Genomic DNA, 21,992 nt, shown 5'->3' with positions numbered 1-21,992 from the left:
TCCGTAGCGCGGCGCCCGGCCCCGCGGGGGTGACTGAAGCTGCCGCGCTTACTCGAGGGTACCAAAGGCAGTCAGAAACTAAAACTTAGCTAACAGTAAAGGATGAAATCAAACGTGAACAAGATCAAGGCATACTGCAAACTTTAATATCCGAGAAAAATCAGGTTCATTACACACACTGAAAACAGGTGGAAGTTCATGCAGACACATGAAACTTCCCATTCTTACCACTGTAACTGACTTTAGAGTGTACTACATACAAATAAAAATACAGGACACTTCACAGTTGTCAAACTTACTTCTTTATACGGGGTATTACACTGAAGATTATGCAGCATTTTATTTCACACCTGATACCACGTACAGTAATAGTGACCTAAATTAAATGATCTTGGCTTCAGCTGATAAACACCTTAAGCAATTTTCCCCTTGTATATACCATTGAATAGAAGAATGTGATCACACTCAATAATACACAATTACCCCTGTGCATAAAAATACAGCTGATGAATTTTAATAACTCAAATAGGACTGCAGGTAAAACACTACTAACTCATACAGCTTATTCACAAGATTATTCTGCTCCTAACTCTTAATGGAACTGTTACCATTTAAAAGAAGAACATTGGGGAAAACTGGCATTTTCTGGCTTAGAAATAGAAGCACATCACTATATACCTGATGTTAAGTAAATAAAAATGTATTTTCCTCTAACAACACAAAAAATGGCACTTGTGACAATGTGGGGTGGCAAAGAACAAACCCACGAGAACATTCAACCAGAAAGCAAGAGTGCTGTTGCCTGTTTGTGAAAAACAAGACCACCCCATTTCAACTATAACTACAGACTGGGTAGGAGGCAGAAACTGGGCAATATTACAGATATATACTCAGAAACAGCATAATTAATATTCACCTAACCCTGTCTTATTTCAAGGAGTTTGCGAATCAAGTAAAATACTAATCATATCCTATGGAAGGAAAAAAAAACACAAAATGAAAACAACCAAAAAAAAAAAAATCAAAGACCCTCAAAAAGTAAATAGTACAATAAGGAAATAAAACAGCTTTTAAAAAATTATTTTTAGGTGTGGAAGTGGTTTTATTTTTAATCTTTTTTAATCTTTAATTGTTGGAGTGGCAGTGTCTCAGCTTTAAACACATTTTTCCTGGAGCAGGATAGAACTTTTGAGAGTTCATTTATGGAGCTAAATCTTGGTGGTACACTTTTAGGAAGAAGACAGAGTTCAAGTAAGACTAGTTTACGCAAAGCTCTAATTGAAAACTTCTGTAAACCAGAAACCTTTATTCTCAATAAGGATTCTGAGCAGAAAGGGGCACAGTACTGAAACATACTCAGGCGCTTGCTATTCTTATGCAGCGTTGAAACCCCAGTTTGTGTTTTCCCTTTTTCTCTATATCAAAAGCATAACTTGGCTTTGGAATTCTCTGTTGTGCTCTTACTCATCTAGTCTGTGTTGAAAAGCTATTCAACAACAAGGTGGAGGGATGCATGTCTGATACTAACCTGAGAAGCTACAATTGTTACCTGCAGGCTTTCAATTTAGGAACAAAGGCACAAATTTCTGGCCTTCATGTGAAAAATCCAAAAGCCAGTAACAGATCTATTAAAGAGATGCAATTAGGGCATCACCATGAAAAAAAGGACTAGAAATAATGGGAAACAAACAAATTATTCTCCAGTATCATTATGATGAAATATAAAACCCGTCTTGATTCCTTATCATAGTGTTTTTATATTTTAAAGACATTTTTGAAAATGGATGAAAATGGTGAAGTAACCAATATATTAAGAAAACAAAATGGCTAACGTGACACCTTCCCTCAGCACAGTGATTATTAATGTTTTCTCACGTACATAACTTCTAAGTGACAGAAGATTCAGCCTCTTGTATAGTATCATGATTTGTAGATTAAACAGTCACTTAAGCCACATCTGCCAGGAAAAAACCAAAACATTAGGAGTCACTAAGTCACAAGGGTAAAGTGCCTGAAGTTACAAGGAAATAGTCTACCAATTGGCCTGCATATGCTGTCTCAGGTAGAGATGATTAGGTTAGAGCACATATATTTACAAGTAACTTTTTTTTCCCCCTTGACAAACAGGGTTTTTTCTGTTGCACTACCTGCACATGGCATGGATAACTCAGCTACATTATCAACTTTAAAAAAAGAAAAGAGCTCAAGGTATAACATGACTTTTCTGTTCATTATGTTTCACAAAAAATACTGCTTCGCTGTTTTGGCTTAAGCAGTCAGTAGGCAACTCAGAATCAATGTATTTTAAGATGGCAAAGCATCTAATATATTTCCGTTTCAACATTAAGAGATTAATCAAAATTGGTGTTATTCCTGAACTGAGGTTAAATACACTGCTTCTCTGTGACATGCTGCTTTTTCTTCACTCAGTACTCTGCTTTCACATAGTATTTCAAATTGCCTATAGGTTCTGTGTTCTAATTAAATTGTTAACAGTGGTACCGTCAAAGATTAGAATTTGTATAATAATCTACTTCATTTCAGTTCTACAGAAAATGCTCTAAAAGTTCTGATGGCTATTTTATCTATGAAGAATAATTTTATCACTTTTCAACCATTTCAGACTTCATAATTTAAGTACAGTTTAGAAATACTTCTCTAAATGTGACACAGCTAGTACAGTAAGCACCTCTATACATTCCTAACATCAGAAAGTAGAAAAAGATAATTATAAATCTATGAAAATGAGGCAGCATACGCGGAGAAATAGCCTAGTTATGGCAAACACTAAATTTTGTTCTCAAGAAAATGTTTCTGCTTTTATTTTTAATGCATTCCAAAGCACAAAGACAGTGTATGTGAACATTTCCTCCTCCATCTTCACAAGTATATTACAAATATGCACAGCATAGTACATGTCTGGATAGCAATAGAGATATTAAGAAAATAGACACTATCTAAATCCTGTTAGGAGTAAGAAGGCACCACTGATTTGAGGTTGTCTCCAGACATCACCCAGTCCCTTTTATTGTCATTTCTAGCTTTCAAGCCAACATTTTTTTCCAATTAAGCTATTCAGACCACTTCTATTCTGGTTTTCTCACCACAAACAACACACATTCATAGTAGTATTTCATCATGGAGAGTTCATTCACAGTGTAAGTTGACAGTACAGACTCTTTCTCCACCTGAAAAAAAAGCAGCAGTTTTCAAAACACCTTCTCTACAAGAACTATACAAGTTTCTCTTAGTAAGAAATTGCTATATACTTACTAGATTTCAAGGCCCATCTATACGCTTTTTAAAAAATGAGGAAAGCAAAGAATTTGCAACACATTTACAAACACTTAATTCTCCTAGAAGTTATTAGTATATGCCATTATGTTGAACTAAATTTAAGATAAAGGTTTATTCAAGGCAGTTTGTCTGGTTTATACCAATACTACTCACTGCAAACTACAGCATCTTCTTACCTCTATATGGAATCCATATTGCAGTATAACATTTTTTATATCCTCGTAGCTTAATTCAATAGAAAGTTCATTTCCCAAGTTTTCAAAGTGGTAAAGGAGAGGACCTAGAGTACAAAGATACAATACAAATGGCTATCAAAAAGACAAATATCTTTTAAAAATCAAAAGCACATACTGGAAGTGCAAAGAATGCTTATATCCAGACTCACATATTCAAATACAGACAAAAGAACGTATTTCTATCACTTGAATATGATTTTTATAATGAATTTCAGAATCAACGCAAGAAGAAAACAAATTAGTTCAGCTGCTCATTCAACGATGAAGACTCGATTCCTACCAGATTGTACTTCCCTATCTTAAATTTTTTTCAGATTGCTGTCTCTTGAGAACAGAAGGCAGGAGTCCACCCAGGAGCTCTGCTTGCACTCTATGACTGGCCAGGACTGGTGTAGTGACCGACTGACCAGTGACCGACCAGTTTCTATTACACAAAATGTTTAACTCCTGAGTTTTCTCTGCCATTCCTTCACCATGGAAGACTTAAATTAAGATTCTTTTCCTTTGAGCCAAGGCATACATAAATCTCATTCCTAAAGCTTCTGGTCAGAAACAGAGTATAAACTAAGACAATGGATTAAGGAAAAAAATACAAGGATGTATTTACACACAGAACAAGTTCTATTTTCTTAGAAAAACAGCAAAAAAGAATACAGGACACTACATTTGTCAAATAACAGATGTTTGATGCATGAATGCAAAACCTGCCACTGCCACTTCTGCTTTGAATGCAAAACCTGCCGCTTCTCTAAAAATCAGATCGTGTTGGCTTGATTGTAACCAGCAAACACCTGGACGTATTCTGAACACATCTAGATAACTTCTGAGCCCTATCTGCTTCTAGCTCTGTAGAGTTTTCAGCAGAGACACATTCACCCCCACAATTCTTTTCAATTACTAGGTGACTGTTATGTGATCAAACATAAGTCAGGGCTAGCAGAAAGAGAGATTGGTCACACTTGCCTACATTTATCCATATTCCTCCAGGCTTTAGTATTTTCCATATAGTATCAATATAATCAATAACGTTATGCGCTGTATCTATGAAAAAGCAAGTTGCAATGCAGTCCCATGTATCTGCATAAAAAGAGCAAAGTATACAGAGATTAGCTTCAATGTTTCTAGCCCTGTAAAAGTTCATCATTCAACCCCAATACTTGTTTATACACTCAGTGTTATGTTGGTTTACCAACTAACAACAGTTTGTTTCATTTATAAGTAAATAAAATATTTTTGTTTATGTTAACAAGTGTTAAGTTTGGGTTTGTGTGACCTACATATGTGTGTGTATATAGACATACACACTCTAAAATACCGTACATATTTTTTATGCATTTTATAAAATTCTTCATTATATAAAGTGACATATATTTATACTCTATACTGTAAAATGTAAATATTGTAACACATTTTATAAAAATGATGGCCCAAATATGCTATTATTCACTTGTCCTATGAACCTCATTACCACAACTGTTAAAAATACAACTGCAAAATACCATGATTTGGGGCCTCTCTAGTTAATATCCAGAAAAATACAAGGTTGTACACTAAAGTCTACTTTCACAAATCACATAGCTTGAAAACATTTCATTCAGTATCTGAATACTTCTCCAGCTGTTTTTTTACTAGTTAACTTAACAAGCAGGATCTTTCAAACACTACCTTTTACAGCATGAGCCTCCTTGTTTTTCTCTAAATATGCATCCTTGAAATTGTAAAAGCCTTAAGTTCTCTAAATAAAAAAATTAAAAGTATCAATTTATGTCAGTATCAGATGTTCTAATGCAAGACAGAACCTTCAGAAAAACTAAGCAACTGTAAGTAAGGCTTGTGCAAGAAAATACCTGGAAGTCTAGCTGCACACTAAACTGCAGGACAATAGCTATATAATCCTGGTGAAAAGTGGCTATGGGTCTAACAGGGACAGAAAGGTGGGAACAGAAAGTACAATGTCTGAAGTGATAATCCAATATCATGTAACGAAAAAATAAGTGAAGTCTAAATAGGCATCTATTAGACTACATATAAAAGAACTGGGTAAGTGCTATCCTTGATCAAAACCTAAATATGTGATTGGTAGGGTAGGCACTAAATAAGACAGTCTTCTGCAGGTTAATTCAACATTACGTTAGTCATAAAACATTAATTCATAGCTGCAATGAGGGCAGCACAGCTAACCTGATATCACAAGGAAAAATAAGGTTATTTTTACTGACAGAAGTCTCAATCTTTTAATAATTATCATCCCTATAATGTGCCTCTGAAATATTTACTATTGACAGTAAGTGTATTTTTTTTTTCATTTTTAATTTACTAGTACTGAAACAGTTGGCTTTCCTTTTACAACAGAAAATGAACAAAAAAACTCGTATTTCTATTTTTTATGCTAAAGAAGAGAAGTGACTTAGTTACATTGTTCGCTTTGTAACATCACTTTTCTAAATCAAGTAAACCTTTCCATTACATTACTATGCTGCTTGTTCTGAAAGAGCCTACAACAAAGTTGTGTTAGGCAAGGAGGGGTCCGTATTTTTTTATTACTAAGAAGAAAAGAAAAGCTGATTTGGAATAAGAAAACTTGCTACAGGTAGTACTTTCTGCTTAATGCTTATAGATAGAGTTCCCTTCTATTTGTGATCAGTAACTGTCCCATAACAAATAATCTGAAGATACAGTTACACGGAGAGCCTGTAAGTTTGCATTTACTTACTGCACTCAGAATATATTTCTTGAAAATCCCCTGCTGTCATAGAGAAGTTTGAACCAGAAGGAAGACTGTGAGGGTCAACATCAGGAAAATAAATCGGACGTATCTGATCAGCAGATCTTCTGTTATTGCTAAACTGATGAATCCAAGGATAAAGCTTACATGAGTTAATTTCAGAACATCTGCAAAATAGAGAAATCAGCATAATTCAGTTTCAACTAATTGCTTATCTATTATCTAGAAATGTAGAAGTCAAAGACTTTCACCAACATCCATTGTTTTGTTGATAAAGTTTTTGTAAAAGCTACATGTTTTCTAACAGACTTTTATCTAGTTCATAACACTTCAGATGGCCCATCAACTTATGAACTGATCAAAACCCAATTTTACTCCGACACACAAATTATCACCACAGAGTAAGTCCCTTTAATTTTAAAATTTTATTTTCCCACTTTTTACCATTTTCCCTGACTTATTTCTTCACTGAAAAGAAAATGCACAAGACTGTCTTGTAAGTTTAATGAAATTTATGATTTAGTATATTCAGTAAAGTTAAGCCTTTCTGGATCATATTTTTTCTATTAAAAGAAAAAGAAAATTACTAACATTAGTTCCATAAATTTTATTGGAAACATTTGTTCTCATTCTAGACTTTTCTGAACTATAATCGTAGGGGTTTTGAAGCACAGGAGAAAAAAAAGCATTTTTCAGATGCTAACTGAAACGATGCTTTTAGATTTCAACAAACAAATAAATTCTGTTTTGCAAAGCACAGTAGTTCTGCACTAGATGTCATTTTAAGTTAGTAACATCTGGAGCGTTGTGATTATGCTAAGTAAAAATGTAAAATTTGTGGGTTGACATGACCAACTAAGTCAACTCTTATTTTAAAATAAGTGATAAAATATATCATTAAATTACAAAAAGCAGCTTTTCCCACAGCCCTGTAAAATCGGTTTGCAATTTAAAAGTTAAGCCATTTTCTTTCAGAGACAACAGAGGACATATTTAGCCATAAAACATGTATCATCAAACACTTCATAAACTGCAAGCAATGTACCAGGCTATAGAAAGTGTACTCTTTTGGCTGGTGGATAAAAAACATGTATGGCAAAGTCTTTGAAATAAGATTTTTTTAACCACCTTCATGTCATATTTGTATTTCATTTTATCAGTAAAAAAATACAAAAAACAACCTGTATTTGAGCAGCAGTATATTGTGCTCATCAGCTGTCTCCATATATAATGAATAAATAAATATGAACAGATATATGCAGTCAAAGGAAAAAAAGCAGGGGAAAAAGCCTGATAACATAGGCATCATTTTCTTCAAGAAGGCACTTCTATTTTGGTTAAAAAATTTTAAAAAATTAAACCAAACAAAATCAAACAAAACAACCAAAAAAACCCAACCACAATAACAAAAACCCCACCAAAACCCCCTGACATTGGCCAAAAAAACATGTGTTAACCATTCCAGCATTCTCCTTCTGTTCTCAGTCAATTTGTATTATCCTCAGAACATTTTTCTTTAACAATGAAAATTTCCCCAAAAGGTAAAAAAAAAAAAAAAAAATAAAAGAGAGATCTGAGTAGATATGAAAGGAGCTTTTTTCTGAGCTATAAGGGAACACAGCCCTTCCTGTATTTTTTTTTCCCAGCACAAAGTATATTCATGTAGACTTTTGAAGAGTTCCAAAAGGAATTCTCAATTTAATATAAAAGACCAATCCTCTCCATATTCAAGCTTGAAAACCTCCCTTTCCAGCTTCAGTAATTTATACTTCAAAATAAGTACTGCAGTCCTCTACAATTCCATCCTTCCAACAAAAAAGATGTATGATGTAAGTTATGTTATAAAAATCTAACATCTTTAACTGTGATGCACTTCGCTATTTTCCTTAGGGGCAGGACATTTACTGTTCAACATCCAGTTGAAAAGACAGTTCTCAAAAAGATGAGTAGGTCAAATCTTACTTCTGACCACTGATACAAAGATAAAATGCTTAACTGTTTTCATCCTAAGGCATTCATGGACATGCAACAAATACAATTAAGCAGTTTTCTCAAAGTGTCAAGATTTATCAAAAATCACATTCTTTCCAGAACATAAACATTAGCCAATTATTAGCATGAATTCTACCGGTATTAATTAGAGCTTTTTTTAAACTGACCCTACTCTGACTTGGGTACAAAGTGGTTTTATATTACTTCAACTGAACTTTCTCAAATATTCCTAAGTGGGACTACTGCTACTGAAGGGCTGTTGGACTGAGGCTACTGACTCTGTGCTCTGAATCTCCAGCTGCAGAAAACAGCAAGTCAGCAATCAGCTGCTCCTGCCTCCTTCAAACAGATACCACCCTAGCATTGTTTCCTCTCCTGTCAGAGGTCAATGGGAAGTAACAAGTGTTCTGTGGCTCCAGACTGCCTGAAAATTTTGGTATGCTTTCCAGAAGCAGGAAAACAGATTATGCTTTTCACAGTTGTTGCTCTTCCAAAACATGTAAGAAATTAAGTGTGTCTGTAGATCACCAATGACCAACTCCACCATCTGTCCTTATACCTATAACTCATGTAAACACTAGAAAAACACACCAGCGACAAGAACCTTACCCATTCAAGAAAAAGCACAATTTCCCATACAAAGACTGCAGCAGCCTTGAAGCCACTGTATCTTAACTACCCCAGGGTCACTTTATTTTCAAATTAGAGCTTCCTCAATGGAATAAGGCACTCTGATAATTTAAAATACTTATAGTGACCACAATTACACCTTGACGCACTCTCTACACACCATTCTATGCAGTTCTATCCACAGTAACAAAAGATCACAATTTAAGAGAATTAATTTTTTCTACATGTGTAAAAATCAGCAGATACCACTTTGTATACAGAAGACTGAAGTCACTGTACCACACTGAGGAGCCCACTATATGGATGGCTTCATACTCAAGACAGTACTTTGTCTTCCCCAAAATAAACCAAGGTCAGAAAAAAGAAGGTAAATCCAGACTGTAAGCACATGTTAGCAAAATCCTCGTGCTTTTATCAACTGAAAACAAATTAATTAAATTAAGACTGTAGCTAAAAAATAATTCACAAAATCCTTCTTTCTTACCACTCTTCCTTAACTGGTATCTTCAGCTCATATTAACCATTGCTGTTTCTTCCAGTTCCAGGAGGGTAAACATATCCATTTCAGAAGGCTAACTAGGAACAGCCACTTAAGACTAAAATGAAAGATCCCTAAACCTTAACAGACATCCCAAGCCCACAATTAGATCTGGCAGAAAGGAACAGTTGGACTTCAACTGAACTGACTGAAACTCAGAGTCAGGTTAGCAGTAGTCTCTTCTAGCAGTAGTCTCTTCCATGCTAACAAGGAAACTTGTAACTGATAACTTGCCCAGCAAAGACGAAGATTACAGGAGCTGAACAACACTCAATTTTGCTGTCTAAAATCTAATACTGTTAGCAAGTGTAATGCATATACACCTTTTTGCTAAATATCTTGTATAAATAGGAAAAACCACATAAGCATTAGATGCTAAGAATGATTACCATCTTAAGGTACGCATGGGTCTTGGGAGAATTCCACATATAGGCCAAAGACTCATTATTTAAGGAAAACAAAAACATGTCATCAGAGGTAGTTAGGGGTGAAGTTAACTTTCAGATTGGAACCACTATGACGGCTGATCATTGCTTCCAAAGATGGGAAATGAATACTTTTATGTTGCTTTGAATAATTTCAGAAGTTCCAAATAGCGTAAGAGCCAGCAGGGCTGTATAGCCAAGGATGAGAAGAATGTGATCTTTTCAGTAGCTGCAAGGCATTAGATCAGCTCAACCATAATACACAATTTCACCACCAGATAAGAGTCATTTAATAATAATGTAAGAAAAAGAGCAAATAAACCTCTAGCAAATACCTGTTTTCATCACATTGACCACTACTGTTTTAAGCAGACATGCAGCAGTGATAATAAACAGTGTTTTCCCCTTGTTGTTTTTGAACAGTAAGCTATAACAGATTTAAGATCATCACAGTCCACTGTAGACAACCAGTCTACAAATGGGCTCCAAAACATCATAACACAGAACACAAGCCAATAGTTCAGGTGTTTTCAGCAAAGGTGTATCATTTCAGATCGATGAATGAACTGGCAAGTTCTGTCTCTCTGAACTTGATACCAACTCCCCCATCAAAACAAAACACATCCCCAGACTTCTTTCATAGCTGTCCACCCACTCTTTCTTCGAAGAACAGTTGCACTTGCTGCCTTCCTTCCTTCCTAACAAGTTCATTATGAAATCAGTAATTTCCAATGCAAGTGACAGAGTACCAAGACAGAAATGTCACTCTGAGTTAACCTATAAAGTGAAATTTACTGCATTCGAATTTAGTACCTCAGTGTAACTGTAGAAATATGATTATTTTAGCCACATAAGAAGTGGTTCAGCATGCTTCCATGGTTGTTTTTCGTGTCAAAATGGTGCCTAAAATTTTAGCATGGAATGTAACACTTCCTTTAACAGATGTCCTCTGTTACGAATCACCACCACCAAATACCACGCACAAATTAACTAGTCCGTATTTGACACCAGTCAGACAGGTGTGCATTTTACATATACAGATGTGAAATACATCATAAAACCTATTCAAGATCATGCAGAAAATCTGTGGTACAATCTAGAGATTTTCAGCCTCATAACTTAAAAGCCATGCTACCTGCTATAATTTTAATGTCTCAGCTGGAATGCTTCCCTGCCCCATTTATCCCTCTAATTTTTTTTTTTTCATGAAAATGTTCTAAAAAGTGATTATGTGTCCTGTGTTAGGACTTACAAATCTGCTCTTGTGAGTTTTATTTATTCAATTTTTTCTCATTTATAATTTCGCCTCCCTAGGTTTCTTTCAATCAGTGAGTAAAACATAAGCTATGTACCTGTTGAGTACAAAGTTAGAAGAAAAGAGCATAAAGAGGCTCCATTCATTTCCTTGGCAAGCATAACCGAGCATAGCTATTTCCCACGCCAATCTACCTAGCCCAGCACCAGGTACCAGGATATTAACTTTGGAGAAATCCCTGCAACAGAACAAAAATAAGAGTTAAATCTTTATCTGATACCTCTTAACAAAATTTACAGAGGTCCAGTCAAACATTTCCCCCCCCATACTTAAATGTAAAGTGTTTCCTGTATGACTTTACTTTTTAAATGCAAACTAAATCATTTCTAATCAGATTGGTTAATTGTACAGTCAAAACAATTCGCAGAAATGACTCAAAAGAACATATACAACCCTCCTTCACAATACAGAGCATAATTACAAATCAATTTTTTCTCCTGAAAACTTTTACAGTTATCAACCTAAGAATCTCTTCAGTGAATTGAAGAAAGAACATTATCATTTAGCACCATTTATTTTTCTGTGAGGCCCACTGATAACTAGTAAACATTCTAGAAATCTTCTTGGTTACATTGCATGAAAAATAAACAAGTATTTTGACATCAGAAACGCAAACCAAACAAAACTTCCGTAAGTTGATGAGCAGTTCAGACTGTAAAAACCTTAAAGTAGTTACCTCCTCAGCAATGGTGGATTTTACATATGCTGTTCACAGACTTCACTGAAGCACGTTAAGTGACATAAGATTTCCTAAATGAAAGTACATTGCAGCTCTCTAACCCTTCACTTCCCATAACTAGGTATCAAGTTGAAGATGACCAGAAGACATTCAGCAGTCTGTGTTTACTGAGATACCTAGAAAATACTCTCCTATCTTCCAAGTTCAGCAACTAATAAATAGAAGAACTAAGAATCTCAGAGTTTTTTCCTCTTTCAGGCAGAAAAGGCAATATATACATATTCTAACCATCGGACTTCCATCACAATGCAATCAAACTTTCACTCATAAAACAAAACACACTCCCAGACCAAGCTGAAAAGATACTTAATCAAAAAAGAAATATTTTTTCAGTTTCCAGTCACAAACAAGACTTTGTAATTTCATATACCAAAAAAAGAAGCGTGAACACTCACGATTACCCTCCCTTTTGCATGTCACCTTCAAAGACAAAACGTACATCTATCAATTTATATGCAACTAAATGAAGGAAGCCACAATTAGCACTTCCAAACATACGATGAAAGAAAGCAAAATGCAAAACCTTTGATTACATAAAAATTCAGGATGCCAAAAAGGGTTCAAAAGAGTTAGCGTGCTGCATAAGCATGAAGATGAGTGAAGGAGTTATGTAAATTCTTAAAAGTAGTACATATCTGGACTATTACCCAAAACCAAAGGAAAGCATTATTGTTTTCTAAAGGCCACACAAACTAACAAAGCAGTTTTAACAGTGCATTTTGGTTTGTGGCTTAATCACCTAATTAGCAAAGCCTCCCAAATGGAAAAATCAAAGTTCTTCGCATTCTTGATTTTCATTTCCTTTCCATTATTCTTTCAGATTCTTTGTTTTCTGATTAACAAGAAGCAGAACATCAAGACTTTGCTATTACTTAACAGCACTCCTGTGAAAGAATGGTTCTCCTTACCTGTCTTCTACAAGGAAAGCCAGAAGAAAGCTGGCCAGAAGTCCTACTGAAAAAAGATTGATTAATTCAGGGGAAAACTACTTGCTCAAGATGAAACTTTTGAAAACAGGGACTCAGAAGGAGAAAGAAAATCAACTTTCTGGAAGAAGCTAGAAAAACTTCAACCTTAAAGCTTTTTCCTATTCATAGTGGTACACTGTTATTCCAAACATATTTCTAACCTAATCTATTTCTTCATTTCCTTACAATTTAGCTTTATTTATGAAATATTTAGACCAGCTCTACACAGATTTTTGCACTTTCACGTGGACACTTCTACAATGGGTGGGCTGAAAAGCCTTACACCACTTCTAAGATTATCATATACTTATTAGAAAAGACACGTTTCTTAAAACAACCTAATAAACAATAGCTATGCAGGTGTGATCACATTTTGAAATCTGCACCTTTATTCATCCTAAAACAAGATAAAGCCTCTAACAGTCAAGTGAGTTGATTTTAAATTGCCTGTAATTGTCTTACATCTTTTTATTCACAATATAAAGCTTCTGTATCTCTGAAGTAATTGTACCAATTCTCTCCCAGAAAATAGTTGGTTTTAACTGCACTTTCCTTTGTGTCTTTATTAAGGGATTGAAATCTGTCTGGAAACTTGTTAGCAATTTAATTTCCATCTATACTCTTCCTATCAGTTGCTAGGGACTGGCACGGGCTACCAACTTTGTTTCAGCATACAGAGCACAGCTAATAGAATAAAATATAATCAAAACTGAGTCCACTAACATTAACCCCAGCCTTCCAAAACAGTTCAAGAGCATTTTTTAAATCTATAATCAGGGAAATTAGGTATGTGGCAAACTTACTGCGTAACAAGTAGTGACTGTGGATAGCGTCCTGCTATCAAAAAAAAAAAAAAAAAAGAAATGCTCAAACACCTTTTGCTTTTCAAGATTTAAAAGGAATTGTTAATGACAAACTGTTGATGAATTTCAAAAAAATTAAGACACAGAACTAGTGGTACTGGATGTACTCCAATCCTAATTTTTGAATCATTAGAACAGCTAAAAGTTTTTAATTGCATCGGAACTTCTTTTTTAATTGCTACAGTCATAAAATAACTTAGAAGGCTAGAAAAAACGGCTTTCCTTTGGTGGATATGTAATTACAGCAGTAGCAAAGACAATTAAAAAAACATCCAAAACTGTGATAACTGACAATAACTCAAGGTTATCCACAGTGAAACTAGCCTTGAACTAGCCAGCAGCAGCAGGATTTCTATGACGCAGTTCTAGCATTGGTTAGGAACATAAATGGATATCCAACAAGTACCCACAATAAAAACCTGCAGGGCAAGAGGGAAGAAACGTTGGCCTATTAACCTGACAGGTATGAGAAGAGGAGGCTGGCCAAAGAGCAGGGAAGAAGGCTGCAGGGTACTGTATGGCTCAACTACTGAAACTGCAGCAGTCTCTTAAAAGATAGTGGAGAAATAACAGAAACAACTAAAATCTGTCATGCCATTATTGTACTGCATTTTGTAGTATCACATATTTTCAGCTTTTAGAAGTTTAATGTCATTAATGAATAATTTAACTGGGTGTCCTTTTTCTAAAGGAAAAATTATACATGATAAAAATAGAGGCTTCTTATTTTATGCCTGCTGTGCTTTAACGAAAAATGATGGTGCTGAAGGGGTAAACTGAAGTTCACAAAAGAAAAATTAGCATGTGTGATCAAACACAAACCTCATTTTCATAGACTAAACACTGCAATTCAATGTTATCTAACCATAAGAAGTGATAAGAAATACACAGCTCATGCACAGAAGATCGTCAGAAACATCAGCATAGAATCACACTGTGGGACTCTTCTTTCCTTGTGTCTTATCTCTGTAATGTTTGTAAACTGAGGTAGCGAACAGATCCAATCTCAGTATAGTATTTTTCATTATTTTATTAATTGTATTTTCAGATTTTTTTTAAAGACAACTACTTTTCGAATAAAATAATGAAGGTAGCAGAAAAGCACAATCATTTGAAGAGCAATTCTTCTCCAAACTTAGCAGCTGAAGTTTATTTACTTCCATGTAAAGACTTGCAAAGCCTTCAGTGGACTGCAGTAACACTGAAGACATAGTTTGCTCTTAAATCCAGTGTTTAAAGCAAAGTTTAGGCTAAGTACAATTTTTGACAAGATTAAAAACCCTGCAAGAATAGATGTATTTTATATAAAGTTAAATAAAATTTGTATAAAGGAGAAATTTTATCATCACTATAAATGTGACTGAGCACATGCAAGAAGTATAGCCAAGCTCGACCTTAGGACTAGTAAGCTACATTTCTCAAATAAAAAGTAAACTAAGCACTGGTGATTTCTTTTGTGCTGTGCTACCAGCATCTTGGAAAATGCAATTGCTGGACAGAGTGACAGATTGAAATTCCAAGTTATAGGTGGTTATAGAGGCCAAGTTAATGAAGAAAAGAAAACTTTGGAGAAAATACCTAAGTTTACTGTTCTTGACTGTGGAATGATAATTAACTAAAAGGTTAGCTATTTCTTCTGTTCTTTTTGCACCTGAAGCTGATGATCTTTACATCCTTTCACGTAAGTAGGAAGGGTAACAGTAGAAATGAAAGAAAATCAAGATGACAAAAGCAGAATTAAAAAAAAAAGATACCAGTATGCTTATTTAGATTTTCAACTTAATGTTTCCCCATAAAAATCCTTTAACAAACACATTGTATCAAGAAATAAAAATGTATCTATTTTTTACTATTTTTTCCTACAGAAAGCAGTAATCATGGTTCATTCAAATTGAAGAAATCCAAGAAATTTAAATGGCTTCATCAAAAGGTAGACAATATTATAGAGACCCTGTGAGCTGAAACACAATTAAATTCCAACATGAATAATGCAGGAATCCATTCTTCAGGAAGACCTTATCTCATGGGACTTCAATTAAAACGGCTTTGTTGATCCTACTAACAGATTCTGTGTTAAGGTGCTAAGCAGAAAGAAGGAATTATTGCTGAAGAGGTATGTAAGGCAGAAATAGCTTTTGCCATTTTATTTTTAGATGACAGTCTTGTCAGAAGACTCAACTGAAACACTTGCTCACAAGACTGTTCTAATTTACAGCTGCTTTCAACCACTGCTTGTATATTTTCTACTTCCCGGAAGAGTAAGCATATAGAGGACTTCTCTTCCTGTTCTTTGCATACCAACTGAACCAATACAGGCCAGTCTTGCAAAGAACAACACCACAACATGTGCATGCATGGAGCAAAACATACTTGAATAGTTTCAAAAATTTAAACTCCCTTTTCACATGATTCCAATGCATGGAATCAATAATATTAACAAATAACGTTAACTAGAAACTGAATGTACAATTCCATTGATGCCATTAAAAAGTAAAAGTTGACTTATACCAACAGTTTTAAACTTGAAATATTTATTTCTCCATCTTTTTCGATGGAAAATACATCTACATAGAGCTGCTTTCATCACCCAGTGCCAGCAATACACTTTTTCTCTAGCACTTTCATTTCACCATCTCAGGAGACTTCAGCACTCTATGCTACAAAATGGCATTCTAAAGAAAGGCAGAGCTGCACTCTGAGGTTCCATCTACAGGCTGTTCTCCTGCATTACTGCCCACAGCCACCCCTCTTTGGAGGGAAATGGACTTTACACCCACTAAACACAACAGCCAGAATAACTTCACCATGGTCAGTTCAGGTCCTATTGATCCTGTCAAGCTGAAACAACTGCTCCCCTCCAAAACTGTAAAAAAAGGAATCAGACTGATCAGCCAGCCTGCCTTGCCAGGGAAGTTACTTTTTGCACAAGGGTGAGGTGCCTCTGCCAGTTAAGCCTGATAATACACAAAAAGAACAGGCTCTTCTGAGCGACTCCGCTTCTTGCCTCAAAGAGGTAAGTACACCCAAGTAGGAGAGCCTCCAGTCACTAAGAAAAAGAGCAAGCTGATGACAGCAAGTAACAATACGTGAACAGAGAAAAGATTTTACATAAGTGCTATGACAGCTCTATAATAATCATGAATATTAAACTTTTACATAGGTATGTAATACACATTTTATAAATAAAAAAATGTTTCATTTGACAAACTCAAACTTGTAGTATGGATGTTTATCTATACAGTGACGTTTTGAGATTTCGTAGAGAGAAAAACAACTGGTATTTCAGAGCCATCACAACAAGGACAGAAGCACTGTCACATTAGTTCTATTTGACAACAACAAACAATAGAATTCCTGGTAAGGAAGCACAAAGCTATCAACTTCAAATTCACCCAAGCTGTTACCACATGTTGCTTACTAATACTAACTGGATGTTTTGAAATAGAGTTCATTGATGATAAATGTAAAAGTCAAGACTTTCCAACTTCCGCCATGTATCTCTTAAGATTTGCCTTAAGTTACCTCTCCCATAATCAAAATGCTTTAAAAACTAGCATACAGAGAAAAAGGTGAACTGCTGCCTTGAAGGTTACAATGATTACTTTCAAACCTATGACTTTTCCTACAAATCTGCACATCAGAGGTTCATCAGGTAACCTGTAGTATTTAATTCATTTTTATCTTATGTAGGGCACTATTAGCACTAAAAACATTGCAGAAAGTTCACGTTCAGATAAAACATTTTTAGTGGTGCACTCACCTTGAGATAAATTAGCCCAAGGCAAAAGAGAAACAAACCAACCATGTCCACCCTATGTTCTGCCACCACTAACAGTCTTCACTAATGAAAACTAAAAGATGGCTAGTAGAAGGTATTTTCAAACTGGTACAAGTGCATTATTAGCAATTACTGAGAAAGAAAAAACCCACAGTAACACCCAGCTATATCAAACTTAAGTTCTGACTCATTACACTACCAGTACAAAGTTCACAAATTTTCCCATTATAAGAGTGCAGAAGTTTAAACTGAAATGTTCTTTATTACGACTGGGCTGACTACATGGCAGAACCATTAAACATGGAATTCTTACAGCATTAGTATTTTCTGAGATTCTACCAGTATACTTCTACTTAAAACTACCTAAAAAACCACGCACTAATGACTATTTTGACAGTGTTAACAAGCCAGTGCAGTTAACAAAGCTACTCTCACACACGCAGCATGGCTCTTTTTAAGATGTGCCTTGTAACACCTGTCTGAAACCACGGCCACGGCTAGAATTAAGTATTTGCAGGGTAAATTTTTAGTGGAATAAAACTGTGCTAGAGGTTAGAGTCTTCTTCCCTCCTTTCATCACGAAGCGCAATATTCATACTTGCTGCTGTCACAAGGCTCCTTCCCTTTATCTGCAGCACAGGCACTCTTAGAATCTGCTAACCTGCAAACTTCACCTCACTGAGCACAACTGAGTTAACTTCACAAACTGCTAAGGTCTCTTACTTGAAAAGTTAATAGATATCCCGTTACATCAAGCTACAGAAAAAAAAAATAATTCTGGTTTACCTGGTATTCCTCTGTGAAGTTTATGATTATGCTCTGTGCCAACACCTTGTATTAGAAACAAAAACTTTCTTGATTAAAAAAATAAATTCCACTGCATTCACAGTAATTTTATATTTTTAAATCCAAGCTTTTCATTACTCCATAAAAACTTTGTTAGATTCGTGCAATGGTGTATGCCCATACAAAAATAAGTCTTAAAACACTATTACCATCTTTCTTTTGGGAAGTTCTTTACAATTTCACTAATGATTGGCTGGTAGCAGGAATCTCTCTCAGGCTTTCCCTCTTCACTCCAGTCTCTCACAAATTGTTTCAAAGTGGATTTTAATTTATCCATGTCAAATGTGGAAGCTGGTGTAATCTTCCCTCTTCCCTGATTAAAAGTGGAGGGAAAAAAAAAAAGTTAGTGGAAAATGTACCAAGTATCTTTAGGCTTGGGGAGAGGGGAAAAAAAAAGTAAATTATAAGCAGACAAAAGCCAAGCTATAAGGGCTCTTGGGAGTTTTAGCTATCAAAGCATTCGTCTTTCACTCCTTGGACCAGGGCTCAAATCCAACCTAGAATCCTAAACAAATTAAGTTTGCTGGTCTCAGTTCAGCACCCAAGAGACCAGGCTCCACATCAAAAACCAATACATAGCATGGCGTAGTAGAGCATAATTGGTAATCCTTATTCAGGAAGGACAAGGGCTTAGCTAGTGCAGAGGTTTAACTGCTTACCCTGAGAAGAGGATCCCTTTAGGTACTAACGAGGCAACATTGAGAAGCTCACATTAGAGCTACCCACTACTGTACCTTGCCTGCAGACACCAACAAAACAGTTCCATTTCCATCTCTGCCAGTCTTTAAAGTTTGAGTGCAATTTTTTTTTATAGTGATGCCACACTGAAAAAGTGGGTAAGTAGTAAAAAAGGTTTTTCAGGTCAGATCATTAAAAATACTTGGGCAATCTAAAATTGTAACTGATTTAGAATGCCACAACATATAGTAACCTACAGTAAGACAGACAATACCATTTATGCTCTACACAGTTAACTGAAAAAATAACTTTAAAATGTAACCAGGGTAGAGCTAGAACTCTGGAGTGAAAAAATGCTTTTTTATAGTAACTGATTACTGTAAGCAAACAGGAAGTAAGAAAGGAGAAAATAAAGAAGGCAAAATGAAAGAAAGTTGGAGGCCTAAAAACAAATGTAGAAAATATCAAAGCGTACAGAATTTTGGAGTATGAAAAAGTCCATTTTAACATACGTCTTCTCCATATTCTTTATTTTCAAACATATGAACGCAGTCATTCACAATGGTCTGTAGTATCTCTTGATTATGATCAACACACTTCCGAATCTTGTCAAGGTGAGGAAGGAATTGAGGAAGAAGACTTTGTTGGTTAGCTGGGAGAGATTTAAACTGCCTCTCTGTTCTGTTCACTCGTTCATGCATATTTGTTCTAAAAAGCAAAAAGTTTAAGGTCTTTAGATATTTAGAAAAAATACACGTGCTAAATACAAATAATTCACTCTGAGCTACTCCAATTACAATTATTCATCTCTTTAGACATAGAAAAGGATCAGACTTTGTAACTCCTCACTAGAGAACAAGTTCTCTAGATTTTTTGTAGGCAAAATGTCCTAAGTTCTAATTCTACATGATCACTTTTTTTAACATGTTGCAGTTTAAGAGGACCACTATTTTCTTCCTGCACTTTGATCATCAGCCACTCATTTCCAACACAAGTGATCACTACCTTAATACATAGATCTACAAAATTTAGTGAACAACCAGCCCCCAAACCCATCAAAACCAGCCAGATTGTTTCACAAATGCAATTTAAATTGAATGAATAGCTGAATGCTGTGATAAACTTTGGCTACAGAAATAACGAGATGTGGAGCAGGAATAGGGATCCTCAAAATCAATTGCTTCTGAAAGAACCATAACACACAGCTGGAACATACTGGAGCTCTGGCAGCCACACTAAGATATTAAGCTACCTTCTCCTAACAACATATTCCCCTCAAGTATGAGTACTGTGAATTTGATTGTGTAACTGATCCAAGCTAAAAATCACTCTTCCACTTCCCCAAAATAAAAGTTCCATTAAAAAGGTGAATCTACTGCCACAAGAAAGAGTTCTGTTTTTTCCTCTCTTCTTCCTTCTCCTCACCCAGAACAGGAGTTCTGCCCTCTACCTTGTCCTAGCACTCAGCAGGCTTGCCACAAAGCTGATTTAACATGCTAACTCTGAAGAGACCTGTATAAATTTTGCTAGATTTGATTTCCATTAGTTTAGCAAGTCAAGTTGGCTGAGCACAGTCATAAGGACTCTGGATAGGTCATAAAGCCAGGACAAAGAATAGTGCCCCTTTTGGCAGCAGTGAATCGTTTTATCAGGTCAAGTCATACTGCAGTTTCTCAAACTCTTGTGTCAGCATACAGCAGCACAGAGTTGAAAACTAGCCATTAGAGAGAGTAAGGTGCAATTGCTGCAATTTTAGTTGCAATCTCAGTCTGGAAATTTGACCAGTTAATATCTCCAACACTACATACGTGCTACCGAGAAGGGTACATTCATTGCAATTGCTACATTGTTTTAAAGTGACATGTAAGAACAAAAAACAGAGAAGGAACAATAAGAAAAATAAACTGATCCTCTATATAAAGCACATCAGCTTTGCTTAATATCATCTTGAAAGTTTGTCAGAAAAAAATCTTTGAACCATAATCCTCCACCCTTTCCTGTTCAATTGCAAGCTTCTAGCAGAACAAGCAATTCACTGAAATCAGAACTACGTACAAACAATGAAGTTAAGTCCATATGTCTCCAGAAGACAAGAACTTTAATCTGGATTCATCTGAAAGTGTGTTATTGCCTTACTCATACAGAAGTTTCCAATTAAATTATTGTTAACTGCCAAGATATATAATTTCACTTAAATTTGGAGTTATTTCTTCGAGGTAGAGGTAATTTAATTCTGTACTGGAAATCTGAGTCATATCTTTTTCTTATGTGTTTACCAAAACTGAAGTATGCAAAAGCAACCCACAGTCACAGTTGAGCATAAGGTTGAGAAAAATGTTCCCAGCTTCTAAGGCTTGAGAATACAATTATATCATTGATACAAATAAATTCTAGTTGGCTGTTGTGCTAATAGTAATAACTAACATTAAGTCTCTAGTATGGTCAAACTGAATTAGAGAATTCAGTTGGGAAAAGAACATCGAAGTGTCATCTAGACCAACCTCCCACTTAAATACTAGTCCTGAAAAACAAAAGAAAACAAGACATAAAACCAGAAGAAATACTCTAAATATCATTCACTCCTTCCAAGAACCTCACTGTCATGTAAAAATTATGCTTGTATTACATTGACAAAGGGTCCAGCACGTAACAATGATTCACATTATGGGGGTTTGTCAACTCAAGTATACAAATATGTAGTGTAGCTACATCCCAACTCTGCTTCCCAAGACTAGAGTAACAGAACACAGTTTATCAAAATACTGTAAAGGATGGGACTTTTCAGTCAGTCCCCACCACGCCGGAATTTGAATAAATTTTGGTTCCTCTTTCATTCAATGGCTTGAGCTATAAAGTCCGGTGTGTGTGTCCCCCTCGCCCCTTAATTTCATTCCTATCGGACCATCAAGCCCTTTCCTGACTCAACAAATGTCTAGAAAACTGAAGTTATTAAAAAATAGCA

The 21,992-nt window shown here is 35.4% G+C and overlaps 1 protein-coding gene across 1 annotated transcript; it reads right to left on the bottom strand.

Annotated features, from left to right (window-relative positions):
• Nucleotides 1–2,670: 2,670 nt before the first annotated feature.
• Nucleotides 2,671–20,441, bottom strand: LOC104157647 (chromosome unknown open reading frame, human C9orf41). Its single transcript, XM_009695066.1, has 8 exons — nucleotides 20,389–20,441; nucleotides 19,543–19,747; nucleotides 18,502–18,665; nucleotides 11,196–11,336; nucleotides 6,247–6,425; nucleotides 4,497–4,610; nucleotides 3,474–3,577; nucleotides 2,671–3,188 (listed from the first exon to the last, which is right to left on the bottom strand). The coding sequence occupies exons 2-8, from the start codon at nucleotides 19,729–19,731 to the stop codon at nucleotides 3,087–3,089; spliced, it is 993 nt and encodes a 330-aa protein (XP_009693368.1). The 5' UTR covers nucleotides 19,732–19,747; nucleotides 20,389–20,441; the 3' UTR covers nucleotides 2,671–3,086.
• Between the last annotated feature and the right edge of the window lie 1,551 nt (nucleotides 20,442–21,992).

This window comes from Cariama cristata, unplaced genomic scaffold (genome assembly GCF_000690535.1).
Source record: "Cariama cristata isolate BGI_N322 unplaced genomic scaffold, ASM69053v1 scaffold38970, whole genome shotgun sequence".
Taxonomy (NCBI): Eukaryota; Metazoa; Chordata; class Aves; order Cariamiformes; family Cariamidae; genus Cariama; species Cariama cristata.
This window is presented reverse-complemented; position numbering and strand designations above follow the sequence as displayed.

Coding starts and splice junctions, on each gene's coding strand:
- LOC104157647 (XM_009695066.1), bottom strand. CDS start 19,731: ATGCATGAACGAGTGAACAGAACAGAGAGGCAGTTTAAATCTCTCCCA. Junction 4,611..6,246: donor AGAAATATATTCTGAGTGCA/GTAAGTAAATGC, acceptor CTTTTTATGCAG/ATACATGGGACTGCATTGCA. Junction 3,189..3,473: donor AATATGGATTCCATATAGAG/GTAAGAAGATGC, acceptor CTTTTTTTTCAG/GTGGAGAAAGAGTCTGTACT.